The sequence below is a fragment of the Panulirus ornatus genome, chromosome 73 (assembly GCF_036320965.1).
Source record: "Panulirus ornatus isolate Po-2019 chromosome 73, ASM3632096v1, whole genome shotgun sequence".
In the NCBI taxonomy this organism is placed as follows: Eukaryota; Metazoa; Arthropoda; class Malacostraca; order Decapoda; family Palinuridae; genus Panulirus; species Panulirus ornatus.
In genome coordinates, this window is record NC_092296.1 from 5,827,842 (window position 1) to 5,843,158 (window position 15,317).

The 15,317-nt window shown below is 39.0% G+C and overlaps 1 protein-coding gene across 7 annotated transcripts in view; it reads left to right on the top strand.

Moving 5' to 3' along the window:
• LOC139748286 (unconventional myosin-Ie-like) overlaps positions 1-9,142 on the top strand; it is a 146,799-nt gene extending 137,657 nt beyond the window's left edge. For all 7 annotated transcript variants that reach the window (XM_071661263.1, XM_071661267.1, XM_071661261.1 and 4 more), the window contains 3 exons: positions 9-534; positions 2,830-2,897; positions 6,847-9,142. In XM_071661263.1, the coding sequence (XP_071517364.1) occupies positions 9-534; positions 2,830-2,897; positions 6,847-6,923 (671 nt within the window). In that variant the 3' untranslated portion in view covers positions 6,924-9,142. The remainder of the gene's footprint in view (positions 1-8; positions 535-2,829; positions 2,898-6,846) is intronic.
• Positions 9,143-15,317: the final 6,175 nt, after the last annotated feature.

The window sequence follows — 15,317 nt, forward strand, 5'->3', positions numbered from 1 at the left end:
TTCTGCAGGGCCTGGTTTACACCGAGTGATTACCCCAGATGTGATAGTCTTGGCTGGCAAAGTGAGAGCACTTGCTGAAACCAAGAACTGGCATGGCTCTTTACGTACTGGAAAACTTAGTATAAGACAACCATTGAAAAATGTACAACAAATTCCCAGGCCTGCAAAACCTATCCAAAGAGGTTTTATACCACCAAGACCAGTTGGACCAGCACCTTTACCCCCAGTCATGCAAGGGTCTCCTGTTAATATGGGAAGAGGTGGCAGTCATAGTCATACACGTTCACCGTTTAATTCTTCAATTAGGCACCCACAGTTCACTGAAAATCCTCCCTTTAGATTACCTCAGCTAAACAGTAATATTCCTCAAGTGCAGCCTCCTCCACCTCCTCCTGATCCTGCACCTCCTAACCAGCCCACTATTGGAGCTGGAAGTAATCCACATTCTAGTCATTCAGGTCCCAGACGGCCACCTGTGCCTCCTCCAGCAAAACTGTTAAAGCCAAAAATACCTCAAGTCATGGCATTGTATAGGTAAGTTTGATTACTTTTATTTGCCTTTTACAATGTATTCTTTGTGAAAACAAGGTGTAGATTTCAGTTGCAGTAATTTTCTTCATAGTTCATGTTTATAGTAGTACATTGTGAAGAGTATTGGAAAATCTACATGGTGATGAGATTTTGAAAGGAGTCAAGCTGAAAAAATTAGTAATGGGTTTTGGCTGAACATTTTATTCACATTGATATTTTATCTCAGAAAGCAAAAATGGTTATGTTTGAAGGAATAGTGGTTCCAACAATGTTATATGGTTGCGAGGCGTAGGCTATAGAAAGAGTTGTGCAGAAGAGTGTGGTTGTGCTGGAAATGAGATGTTTGAGGACAATATGTGGTGTGAGGTGATTTGATTGAGAAAGTAATAATAGGGTAAGAGAGATGTGTGGTAATAAAAAGAGTGTGGTTGAGAGAGCAGGAGAGGGTGTTTTGAAATGGTTTGGTCACATGGAGCGAATGAGTGAGGAAAGATTGACTAAGAGGATGTATGTGTCAGAGATGGAGGGAACAAGGAGAAGTGGGAGACCAAATTGGAGGTGGAAAGATGGAGTGAAAAAGATTTTGAGTGATCGGGGCCTGAACATGCAGGAGGGTGAAAGGCATGCAAGGAATAGAGTGAATTGGAACGATGTTGTATACCGGGGTCAACATGCTGTCAGTGGATTGAACCAGGGCATGTGAGGCATCTGTGGTAAACCATGGAAAGTTGTGTGTGGCCTGAATGTGGAAAGGGAGCTGTGGTTTCAGTGCATTATACATGACACATAGAGACTGAGTGTGAACGAATGTGACCTTTGTTGTCTTTTCCTAGCGCTACCTCATGCACATGCGGGGGGGGGTTATATCATGTGTGGTGGGGTGGCGATGGGAATGAATAAAGGCAGACAGTATGAATTATGTACATGTGTATTTATGTATATGTCTACGTGTGTATATGTATGTATACGTTGAGATGTATAGGTATGTATATTTGCATGTGTGGATGTATATGTATATGCATGTGCATGTGGGTGGGTTGGGCCATTCTTTCATCTGTTTCCTTGCGCTACCTCGTTAATGCAGGAGACAGCGACAAAGTAAAATAAATATGAATAAATATAGAATATAGATATTTGGTTTTTTTTTTGGGGGGGGGGCTGGAAATACTCCCCTCTTTTTTTTCCAAAAGAAGGCACAGAGAAGGGGGCCAGGTGAGGATATTCCCTCAAAGGCCCAGTCCTCTGTTCTTAACGCTACCTCGCTAACGCGGGAAATGGCGAATAGTTTGAAAAAAAAAATGAATAAATATTTTTTTTGTACTATGTTTATGATCCTGATCAGAACAGCTAAGAGCTTAAAACTCACTTATGTTGTGGACATTCAATGATGGAGTTAATGGAGAAGTTGAAGGTAAGATTGCTTTATTTGAAGGGATGTGCAAGCACAGAAATTCCAAGATTATTGCCATTTAATGCATTCAGCTTTTATCAAAATAAGTACACCGTGTGTAAGTTGGAAGAGATGAGGGTGAGTGTTTGCAGGTGAAGATAGCTCTGCAGTAGGGTGTGAGATGTCAGGATTGCTGATTAATCTGTTTATGGATGGGATTGTGAAAGAGTTGAATATGAGGGTCTTGAAAACAGTTGCAGTAGTCTCTCAGGTATGGGAGGATGGGGTTAATGTAGTTTTTATTTGCATTTGGCAGATTCAAGTGAGTACAGGAGCTGGTTTCTAAGTTTGAGAGAGTGTGTGATGGGAGAAAGTTATGAGTAAATGTAAATAAAGGCAAGATTATGAGGATTACCAGTGAAGAGCAAAGGGTAGCCGGGGTATGATTTGAATTGGAGAGAACTTGCAGGAAGGGAAGTGTTTTACTTACCTGGGAGTAGACATGGCAATGGATGGAATCATGAGTGCTGAAGTGAGCCACAGGGTAGATGGGTGGGTTAAGGTCCTGAGCACTTTGAAGGGTGTGTGGTAGGAGAAGTAATTGTCTATAAGGGCATAGTAGTCCAATTGGTGTTTTATGGATGTGAGGCAAGAACCATTGATAGAAAATTATGGGACTTAGGGAGTATGCTGGAAATTAAATGTTTAAGGACAGTAAGTGGTGTGAGAGTTTGATTGAATAAGAAATGGTGGGATAAGAGAAAGTTTTGGCAATGGCAAACATTATTAAAAAAGATATATGCATTTCATTGAAATATTATAAAAGAATTTCAACTAGATTAGTGTATAAGTAGAAAAAACAGGAAGAAAATTTTCTTTGAACTTGTAACTATTATTTCTCTTTCTAGTTATGATGCTCGTGATACAGATGAATTGACGTTTGAGGAAGGTGACATAATGCAGTTGTTGAAGGAAGGTATGTTTCATGCTTCTTTAGGTGAAATTGATATATATACAAATACCAGTATTTTATCCCTGGGGATAGGGGAGAAAGAATACTTCCCACGTATTCCCTGCGTGTCGTAGAAGGTGACTAAAAGGGGAGGGAGCGGGGGGCTGGAAATCCTCCCCTCTCACTTTTTTTTTTTTTTTTTTTTTAATTTTCCAAAAGAGGGAACAGAGAAGGGGCCCAGGTGAGGATATTCCCTCAAGGGCCTAGTCCTCTGTTCTCAACGCTACCTCGCTAATGCGGGAAATGGCGAATAGTATGAAAAGAAAGACCAGTATTTCAAATAGTTTATGCAGTAGCTTGTGAATAAATGTTCTTCATTCTGACAGATAGGTTGTAAATTTATAGTGTAATGTGAGCTGTTACTCAGGATTTATTTCTCAGAAGGAAGACCACTGTCAGAGCATTGAGATTTGCCTCAGGGAATTAGGCATCCCATCTCTTTTTGCTAGTCCACAGGATTAGGGCTTGGGATCTCAGTTCTGCAAATAGTCCCCACTGAAAATACATGTAGCTATGCATTGTGCTTGCATCTGCTTTTAGCAAGATATGCAGATCCATTTAGGTATTTTAGAATGTCCAAAGAATGGATGATGGTGAACAAGTATAATTATGGGCATTTGTAGAAGTGTATATTTATTGCAAGAGGTTACATTGGTGTGCATGATCTAGTATTTGCTAATAACCGCAAGGAAAATGAAACAGTAATTTCCCAGGTGCACTTTCGTGTAATTATCACATCTTCAGGTGAGATACAAGAATGAGATAGAAGACATAGAACAGTCAGTTGATGTACAAGGAAGAGACATAGCTAAGATGCCATTGGTTTACCAATAATGTCACAGCTAAATAGAAAGCTGAGGGGATCCAAAACAGTACAAGGCAAATTTGAATTGATATGGTTGCAGGTTTAGCATCCATTATTAAAGTGTGCCATGGAAATATGCAGAATTGTGTGAAAAGGTCTTGGAAAGAAAGTTAGATTGAAAATGTGAGAGTGCTGGTGGAGGAGAAAAAGATTTTGGAAGGAGGAGCTAAATCTGCTAGAAAATAGTAATGAATGAGAGAACAATGATTTTAGAATAGAAAATCCTGCATAGAAGATTTAGAAGGCTGGTATATATGAATAAAAGGAAAGAAAGCAAGGATTAGTGGTCACATCACCTAACCCCACATCCCACATCTAGTGGTGTCATATAACACATTCATCAGTCCTCTGGTATGCCCACTCTGTCTCCTCTTTACCTGTTACCACCTCCCCATCTGTTTCCTTCAGTGATGTATTTATGTCTTCTCATTCTTGTCACTCATCCATTCACTTTCCTAAACATTTTCTTATTCTTCTGAACTTTGCTGATACTCTCTCACTCCATCTGATTTGATTTATGCAGGTAATCGTGGCAAAATTTATTATACACCCCATGCTCATCCTGAGATTGGTAGCGCAAAAGGGTTACAGGAGTCACAAAGGGTCTTAGTAGTTCATTACATATATAGTTTTATATGGTAAGTTTTACTGACTAGATACAAAAAGTGGATACAAACTAAGATTTCAGGTATCACATTAACAGTAAGGTGTTGTGACATCCCTTGACAGATTTGTTTAGATCTATCCCTAAAAGGCTTTTCACATTCTATGGCATAGTGTTCTAGTTTGTGTTCATATCTTTGACCACATGATTATCATCTCCAGATAGGCCAAATCACCAATAATGCCCATAGCCTAGCCATAGTCTAGCAGTTACAACATCATGTAATCTGCTGATTGTAATACTTTCTCCATATACATGGTTTACTTTACACATTTCACTGTGATGGAAAATGTTTCTACTTGTGCTTAAATGAACTTGTCTTCGTACTTCAAAGAGGTCAGTTAGCTCCTTTCAAGTTACAGTTTTGAGGCTTCCCATTGACAACCCAATGTTGTTTTCAACATCACTTTTGCTAAGTGCAAGTTTGGCTGAAGCCTTAGCTTTGTCATGCTCATGGAGGCCTTTATGAGAACGTCTCTCATTTACCTTCTTTTTCAGCCCCCATTTCGTCCTCTATACCACTTACCTTTTTCTCTTTTACACCTTCCAGTTACATGTATTTTCTCTCTTTTTATCTTCCTCTAGCAACTTAACTTCCTCATTCCAACATTCACTGTCCTTGCTCGATGAACCCACTTCCCACCCATCGCACACCACACATTTCACCCACACATATAAGCACTGTGTCCCTAAATTCCTTCCACTCCTTGCCCACTCCCTTTCTTTCATTTACTCTCACCGTTTACCTGTCCTCACTCAAGCTCACTGGGAATCTAGGCTTACTAACCTCTTATCCATACTCATTCACTCCCACCAGTGTCCAACCACATCAGTACCTCTTTTCCTGTAGCCACTACAAAGTTTCACACTCACCCCCATGAAAATTGGATGAGACAACCCACTAGCTGCCCCTTTCAACACATCCACATCCACCAGGCTCTCTTTTGTGTGCCTTTTAATTTGAACTAAGCTTTTCTCTAAACCCTCTTCCTTCATATTGGTTTGCTTTCATGCTCATAGAACATGCCACAGAGGAGAGTATGTAGGTTATCTTACCCTGACCTTCCTTCTCTTCCCTCTTTCTAATAACCATTGATGTGTACTAGCAGTGACCACTTTTTTGTTACTGCCCAGAATCTGCATATTTTTTGTTGTCAGCCAGAAGGAATAGGTTGATGATACCATCTCTGTGGTGGTCCTCTGATTGGCCTAAGGCAGACCTAGAATAGGAGGGCTGCTGCTTCTGTGGTTGAGTAATGGGTGAGAAAGGCCACCACTTGCTCACCAGATACACAGAGGGTTTGGAAGTAATAAACCTGACTTAGAGAATATCCTAGAGAATCTGTCATGCTTACAGGACAAGATCTTGAAGAAAGCAGGTTTTCGAACTTTTAAAATCTACAGTTTTCTCACAATCTTAGCATCATCCAGAAATATGTTCTTTTAATTTTCCGGTCCATGAAACATAATTTACATACACTAAGAATAGCAACTGGCTCAAGGTTGAGCCCTTTTGCATCTCACTGGTGACCCCAACCCATTTTGATAATGCTCCTCCAGCCTGCTACTTTAGCACTCTTCCAACTGGTTAGTCTATCTAGTGAAAGATGCTACTCCTTATTCCTGATTGTAACTGTAGCTTCTTAACCCTTAATCTTTCCCATCGTCTTCTGACATCTTTTACAGAACTGTTCCCAGATTTGAAAATTAAATCTTCCCATCTCTGTTTAAAATCTCAGTTAATGTTTGCTTCCACTACTTATTTATAGTTGTCTGTAGCAGCCTACTGCTGCAGCTGCAACAATCTCTTTATTTGTCTTTTATTTCTTCACAAATCTTATAATAGTCATTTTCCTCACTAGGTGATGAATATGATAAAAGGTTGTGTGTCACTTCAGTCACCCAAATATCAGTGTATTTTTTGTTGGATCATTGCACACACAACCAGAGAGGTCAATTGACCTGGTCAGTTCCTATGGTGGATGTTGCAGGGGAATTGAGGAGAGCTGAATTTTTCCCAGAACTTGCCTGGCAAAGGAAGAGATCTTTATAAGCTACTAATGGTATGATTAGTCATCTAGATATATAGACAAAGGCAGGAACATTTATGTCTTCTTATTACGATGGCAGCTGATCTCACAGGGATCATCACACAATAATGGCCACAATTTAAGGGTTAACATTGTATGGTCCAACAAGCCTTGCAAAGGGCATGCAAGAGACATCACTTAGTGACCAAACTGGTCCCATTGGGAAGAGAATCTCTCTCATATGAGTTAAACTGGTAAGTAAAAGAAATCCTTGAAATCAGTTTTATTCTATATTAGTGATATATTGATTGTTTAATTAATTGCATGATGACAGTTGTTTTCCTTTACTTTCAGATGCATCTGGTTGGTGGACCTGCAGGATTCATGGACATGAGGGTTTTTGTCCGGCCAATTACTTACAGAAAATTTAACCCTCACCTGCTTCATTTGATAATGTTATTTGTATATATAAATCAGGCAATTATAGATTAATATATTTATTGATAGACATTTTGCAATGGTTTCTATTTACAAGATAAAAGAAAAGGGGGAGCAGAATTAGGTCTGACTGAATTTTCAGTTTAGGAATTTTATTTGAGTAATTTACAAAGCTGTCATATGCCAAATCATAGGTGCTTAAAGTGTATTTGAATATAGCTTGAAAAAATAAACAACATGTATTTCTTTTTTTCTTAATTTGCATAGATGGGACAGATTTATTTTTTAGTCAGTGTCTTCATCTGGTCGACTATTTTTATTTTTTTCAAATCATTTCAGGTATAGTGACATTAATTCATACATAAAGGTGTTTTGTGTTATGTATTACATGCTGTACAGTTTGAAGTAACAGTTGTCATGAATGGATGGTAATAAGTGTGACAGGATTGAATTTGTAATGCCCTTTGAGGGGAGTAAATTGAAACAGCAGTATTTGTACACTTACATATAGACTTATGAATCTACCAACATGGTAGAAAATATGGAATATTGATTGATTTTAAAGAAATAGAGTACTTTTTGAAAATGTACTTGGCAGTCACTTGCTGTCCATTACTTAAGGTGCTAGAAAGTGATAATTCTCTTACATTTAAGAAAAGGGTGGGGGCATAGATGAATAGGGAGTTGTTTTCAAGAGGAATCAGTAATGCATGTAAGTCAACATAAATTTATTTTTTCTGTTCAGTTACCAGTAAAACTGAAACTAAGGTCAAATTATGTTGAAAAAGAATCCTCTTTATGATATGAGCATGGACTTTGGAAGTATTTAATATTTCAGAATTTTTTCTGCAAATGAAATCCAAGATTGTACTTAGTGTTCTGTAAGATATGAAAATTTAGAGGTGAGTACTTTTATTGCTCAACATCCATGATTCCGTAGTTCAAAATATGGAGTGCTTTGCATCTTTCATTCTCATTTTGTGAAAGTGTTTAATGACAATTAAACATCTTCAGTTGTACTATGCACAGTAATCTGTTGATTATTGTGTGTGATCGTAACAGAATGAGTTATGAAGTTTTGGACTGTATCTGCAAGTCAGTGGTATATGAAAAACTTTGCACCTTTCCTGGGTGCTTTAAAGAGCATGTTTAGATATATAATTCTGTTATCATTAAATCTTTCTCAAGTTCCATCAAAGTGGATTAGATGCTCACAGACCCCCAGTTCATTTGCACACATTCTCAACCCATGTTCAGTATGTTAAAATGAATCATGAACTAAATGTGATAATACATGAAAAAAAGTAGAGACATGCTACAGTCTTGATATAAAGAAGATGCATTTGGTTGGTAGGTAGGTTGTTTGAGTGTTAGGCCTAACAATTGCTAGGCACATTGAGGAGGCCTTCAGCATCTTTACATGCACTAACTAAAAATACATCTTTTGTTAAGGGGACTTCTTAAGACCGCAACCTACTCTCACTGAGAATCAATACTCTGAAATTTATCATTATAATTGACATCCAAATCATGTAAAACACATTCAAGCTCAATTTCAGTGAGGTCATACCCTAGCTTTCTCCAAACCTATGGCAACCGTTAAAAGAAGTCAGGAAAACTTTTATATGTTCATAGCATGTAATTGAAAAAAGAATTTCAGAGCTTTAAACCAATATATAATGTTTATTTTCAAGTATACAAAGTATGTAAGTGTACAAAATATGTGAGGTATGCTTGCTTTCAGTTGGTGTCAGGAAATGTCTGGTGAGATAATTCATGCTATAATCATATCAGTTGAATATGGTAAGATCATTAAGGATTGGTCTTGTGATCAGTGTGCATTTCTATACCCATGCCCTTTTACTCGCACAGCAAGCTACTTTACCCTGTCTTTGATTTGAACTGTAACTACTTGCTTTTCATTTTGTGATGAAAAACAATTATGTATGGTACCTGTCTGCCTAAAGCTAGCCACCCATTGACAAAGACTTGCCTTATTGGTAAACAGAACAAATTTTACATTTTTTTTCCACATGTATGAAACTCAAGGTGTGTACTGTTAATTACAGCTGTGTTTGTTTTCCAAGAATTTCTTCTTTTTCCCAGAGGATTGAATACATGCCAAAGAGAGAAAATCAATATTTTACCGAATAAGGAGTATAACATTGTACATTAAATGTATCTAGTCTGTAAAAAAGTTTCTCATTTAAAACAGTTGTTTGATAACCTCACCTTAAGGTCAGAATGCATGTGCATATATATATATTTTTTTCATACATATTCGCCATTTCCCGCATTAGCGAGGTAGCGTTAAAAACAGAGGACTAAGCCTTAGAGGGATTATCCTCACTTGGCCCCTTCTCTGTTCCTTCTTTTGGAAAATTAAGAATGAGAGGGGAGGATTTCCCTCCCCTTTTAGTCGCCTTCTACGACATGCAGGGATTACGTGGGATGTTTTATTTCTTCCCAATCCCCAGGGATAATGTGCATATATATTTTATGTATATGATAGGGTTGATAGAGATGCTTTGTGGAAGGTCTTAAGAGTGTATGGTGTGGGAAGTAAGTTGCTAGAAGCAGTGAAAGGTTTTTACCAAGGATGTAAGGCATATGAACGAGTAGGAAGAGAGGAGAGTGATTGGTTCCCAGTGAATGTTGGTCTATGGCAGGAGTGTGGGATGTCCCCATGGTAATTTAATTTGTTTAATGATGGGGTGGTTAGGGAGGTAAATGCAAGAGTTTTGGAGAGAGAGGCGAGTATGCCATCCGTTGGGGATGAGAGAGAATGGGAAGTGAGGCAGCTGTTGTTTGCTGTTGATACAGCTCTGATGGCTGATTTAAGTGTGGAACTGCAGAAGTTGGTGACTGAGTTTGGAAAAGTATGTGAAAGGAGAAAGTTGAGAGTAAATGTGAATAAGAGCAAGATTATTAGGTTTAATAGGGTTAAGGGACAAGCAAATTGGAATGTAAGTTTAAATGGAGAAAATTGGAGGAAGTGAAGTGTTTTAGATATCTGGGAGTGGACTTAGCAGCAAATGGAACCATGGAAGTGGAAGTGAGTCACAGGGTGGGGGAGGGGGTGAAGGTTCTGGGAGTGATGAAGAATGTGTGGAAGGAGAAAATGTTATCTGAGAGAGCAAAAATGGTTATGTTTGAAGGAATAGTAGTTTCAACAATGTTATATGGTTGTGAGGCATTGGCTTCTTACTTTTCTTGGTCAAGTGCATAAGCACTAATGATTATCCATCTCTCACAACCCTTTTTCCTTTTTCCCCACATCAGTGAAGCTCATTTGCCTACATTCAAACATTCCCACAACTCTTGCTTGATCAGTTGTGCTACCCCTTCTTAAGCTCATACCCTTCACACCAACCCCAACTTTTTCCCTGAGACATTCAAACCATTCTTCACCTTTGAACTTTGTTTCACTCAGAGCCAGAACATCCAGGCTCCTTTCCTTAGATATATTACTATACCTATCTTTTTTGTTTCATCTTGGTTCCATCCTCATACATTTAGACACCCCAGCTTGAGCCTTTAAGGAGGATGGGCACACCTTGCATGGCTCCATCTGTTCTGTCATTTTGAGATTGTAAATACAAGGGGAGAGTTCCAGACCCCAACTCCTACCCATCTTAGTAGCCTTCTACGACACGCAGTTATACATTCTAATGTGTTGCGATTTGTTAGCACCATATGAAAAATTGAAAAAAGGTGATTTACAGAGGGGGAAAGGCCATGGCAATTGGACAAAACCTTAATAGATACCACCATTAACAAGATAAGAGGAGGAAGTCACTCCACTCAACTGGAGCAATAGAACGATTTCAAAGGAAACTAACTCTACATTAAAAAGAAAGGAACGTTGAAAAGTCAAAGGAATGGATTTGAGTAAGCAAGGACTATAGCCCCACATTGTCAAACACCATGACGAAAGGTTGACCCCTGGTACCTGGGATAGAAGAGGATCAGAGTTGAAACACAGGGGAAATCATTAATAGAACTCATGCCACAAGAGTGATATGAAAAAGGGAAATGAGTAAATGTTTAAGAGCAAGGGAGTTAGATAATTTGAAGACTGAAAGTTGAGAGTAATGAGGCGATAGGATAGAAAAAAAAAAAAAAGTGCTAGGGCTGAGCTGGAACAAAAAGTTGTTCCAAAACGAAGGCAAGGTGTGGTTTCATAGGCAAAACCGAAATGTAAAAGGAAAGCCTAGAGGGTGAGCCGATAACTCCAACAACAATGGAGAGCCTCAAGAAGATCAATTATTTACCTACTGATCAATTTATTTTAAAAAGTTAATGAGGAATTACCAATTATTGATGGACAGGAGTTAAAAACTTCATAAGCAACGAGATACTGTTACATTAGTTTCTCTTAAACGTACGTTTTCTGTTAATAAACTGTAAGTGATACTATTATAATTGGTATCTAAATATTAGACACCTGAAACTTAGACGGGATTTTTATTTGAAAAATTCGTTCAGTAATCTATAAGGGGCAGAATTACCGCTTTGGGCATCTACATGTTTTGGACAGAAATGAAAGTCAGAATTTTCAAAGATCAAAAATCTTCGGAAAAAATAATTTTAACCCTATATATATATATATATATATATATATATATATATATATATATATATATATATATATATATATATATATATATATATATTGGAAAGGATCACAATTTTGCGCGTGATCAAGATATTCCTATGAGTCCACGGGGAAAATGAAACACGAAAAGTTCCCAAGTGCACTTTCGTGTAATAATCACATCATCAGGGGAGACACAAGAGAAATATAACAGTCAGTTGATATACATCGAAGAGACGAAGTTAGGACGTCATCTGGTAAACATGTGATTGTAAGTAGGAGAGATGGCCAGAGAGCGTTATTGGATTACGTGTTAATTGACAGGCGCGCGAAAGAGAGACTTTTGGATGTTAATGTGCTGAGAGGTGCAACTGGAGGGATGTCTGATCATTATCTTGTGGAGGCTAAGGTGAAGATTTGTATGGGTTCTCAGAAAAGAAGAGTGAATGTTGGGGTGAAGAGGGTGGTGAGAGTAAGTGAGCTTGGGAAGGAGACTTGTGTGAGGAAGTACCAGGAGAGACTGATTCCAGAATGGAAAAAGGTGAGAACAGTGGAAGTAAGGGGAGTGGGGGAGGAATGGGATGTATTTAGGGAATCAGTGATGGATTGCGCAAAAGATGCTTGTGGCATGAGAAGAGTGGAAGGTGGGTTGATTAGAAAGGGTAGTGAGTGGTGGGATGAAGAAGTAAGATTATTAGTGAAAGAGAAGAGAGAGGCATTTGGACGATTTTTGCAGGGAAAAATGCAATTGAGTGGGAGATGTATAAAAGAAAGAGACAGGAGGTCAAGAGAAAGGTGCAAGAGGTGAAAAAAAGGGCAAATGAGAGTTGGGGTGAGAGAGTATCATTAAATTTTAGGGAGAATAAAAATATGTTTTGGAAGGAGGTAAATAAAGTACGTAAGACAAGGGAGCAAATGGGAACTTCAGTGAAGGGCGCAAATGGGGAGGTGATAACAAGTAGTGGTGATGTGAGAAAGAGATGGAGTGAGTATTTTGAAGGTTTGTTGAATGTGTTTGATGACAGAGTGGCAGATGTAGGGTGTTTTGGTCGAGGTGGTGTGCAAAGTGAGAGGGTTAGGGAAAATGATTTGGTAAACAGAGAAGAGGTAGTAAAAGCTTTGCGGAAGACGAAAGCCGGCAAGGCAGCAGGTTTGGATGGTATTGCAGTGGAATTTATTAAAAAGGGGGCGACTGTATTATTGACTGGTTGGTAAGGTTATTTAATGTATGTATGACTCATGGTGAGGTGCCTGAGGATTGGCGGAATGCGTGCATAGTGCCATTGTACAAAGGCAAAGGGGATAAGAGTGAGTGCTCAGATTTCAGAGGTATAAGTTTGTTGAGTATTCCTGGTAAATTATATGGGAGGGTATTGATTGAGAGGGTGAAGGCATGTACAGAGCATCAGATTGGGGAAGAGCAGTGTGGTTTCAGAAGTGGTAGAGGATGTGTGGATCAGGTGTTTGCTTTGAAGAATGTATGTGAGAAATACTTAGAAAAGCAAATGGATTTGTACGTAGCATTTATGGATCTGGAGAAGGCATATGGTAGAGTTGATAGAGATGCTCTGTGGAAGGTATTAAGAATATATGGTGTGGGAGGCAAGTTGTTAGAAGCAGTGAAAAGTTTTTATCGAGGATGTAAGGCATGTGTACGTGTAGGAAGAGAGGAAAGTGATTGGTTCTCAGTGAATGTAGGTTTGCGGCAGGGGTGTGTGATGTCTCCATGGTTGTTTAATTTGTTTATGGATGGGGTTGTTAGGGAGGTGAATGCAAGAGTTTTGGAAAGAGGGGCAAGTATGAAGTCTGTTGGGGATGAGAGAGCTTGGGAAGTGAGTCAGTTGTTGTTCGCTGATAAAACAGCGCTGGTGGCTGATTCATGTGAGAAACTGCAGAAGCTGGTGACAGAGTTTGGTAAAGTGTGTGAAAGAAGAAAGTTAAGAGTAAATGTGAATAAGAGCAAGTTTATTAGGTACAGTAGGGTTGAGGGTCAAGTCAATTGGGAGGTAAGTTTGAATGGAGAAAAACTGGAGGAAGTAAAGTGTTTTAGATATCTGGGAGTGGATCTGGCAGCGGATGGAACCATGGAAGCGGAAGTGGATCATAGGGTGGGGGAGGGGGCGAAAATCCTGGGAGCCTTGAAGAATGTGTGGAAGTTGAGAACATTATCTCGGAAAGCAAAAATGGGTATGTTTGAAGGAATAGTGGTTCCAACAATTTTGTATTGTTGCGAGGCGTGGGCTATGGATAGAGTTGTGCGCAGGAGGGTGGATGTGCTGGAAATGAGAAGTTTGAGGACAATGTGTGGTGTGAGGTGGTTTGATCGAGTAAGTAACGTAAGGGTAAGAGAGATGTGTGGAAATAAAAAGAGCATGGTTGAGAGAGCAGAAGAGGGTGTTTTGAAATGGTTTGGGCACATGGAGAGAATGAGTGAGGAAAGATTGACCAAGAGGATATATGTGTCGGAGGTGGAGGGAACGAGGAGAAGTGGGAGACCAAATTGGAGGTGGAAAGATGGAGTGAAAAAGATTTTGTGTGATCGGGGCCTGAACATGCTGGAGGGTGAAAGGAGGGCAAGGAATAGAGTGAATTGGATCGATGTGGTATACCGGGGTTGACGTGCCGTCGGTGGATTGAATCAGGGCATGTGAAGCGTCTGGGGTAAACCATGGAAAGCTGTGTAGGTATGTATATTTGCGTGTGTGGACGTGTATGTATATACATGTGTATGGGGGTGGGTTGAGCCATTTCTTTCGTCTGTTTCCTTGCGCTACCTCGCAAACACGGGAGACAGCGACAAAGCAAAAAAAAAAAATATATATATATATATATATATATATATATATATATATATATATATATATATATATATTTTTTTTTTTTTTTTTTTTCATACTATTCGCCATTTCCCGCGTTTGCGAGGTAGCGCTAAGAACAGAGGACTGGGCCTTAGAGGGAAAATCCTCACCTGGCCCCCTTCTCTGTTCCTTCTTTTGGAAAATCAAAAAAAAAAAAACAAGAGGGGAGGATATATATATATATATATATATATATATATATATATATATATATATATATATATATATATATATATATATATATGTGTGTGTGTGTGTGTGTGTGTGTGTATTAGCCTAAGCCAGGTACCTATTTTATCGACCAGTCCTTAGGGGTGGATGAACAGCTGGGTCGGCTGTGGACCGACTGCGGCAACGAGGATTCGAACCTATTCGCTCGACCCTGGGCAGCCTGTGAATACGTCACAGTCAGGAACGTCAACGGATACACTAATCTTAATAAGTTGATCGGATTGGTTGGTCATTGCAGTGTTTATGGCATAGGTCTGTGTGAGATAATGCGAACGTGGGGAATCCTACTCATTTAGCAGCGGTCATTTGTTTTTACTTTACTTAAGGTTCATTCATACTATGTTACGGGATCCATGCAACTTGCCCCGTGCTCCGTGAAGCTCGCAAAAATTAGTACAATTTTTCTCTTCAGAGAATCGAAATCCTTATCTTAGATTTAGAAAACTAGTTTCCTTTTTCGCAGTAAATTCTGGGAATAAATAGATCTATTGCACTTCTAGCATTTTTGTGTCGACGGTTTTAAAATCGAGGTTTGTAGACCATTCCGTGTTTATTTCTCAGACATCTTGCCTCTACTGATTGGTATAAGATTTCCGTTTTCCTTCATCTTACGTTTGAGTGGAAGGCTGTTATCATCTCTTCGCCATGTTTATGGAACTGGGCTGGGAGATTTTCTACGTATAGTCTGGAAATTTACATTT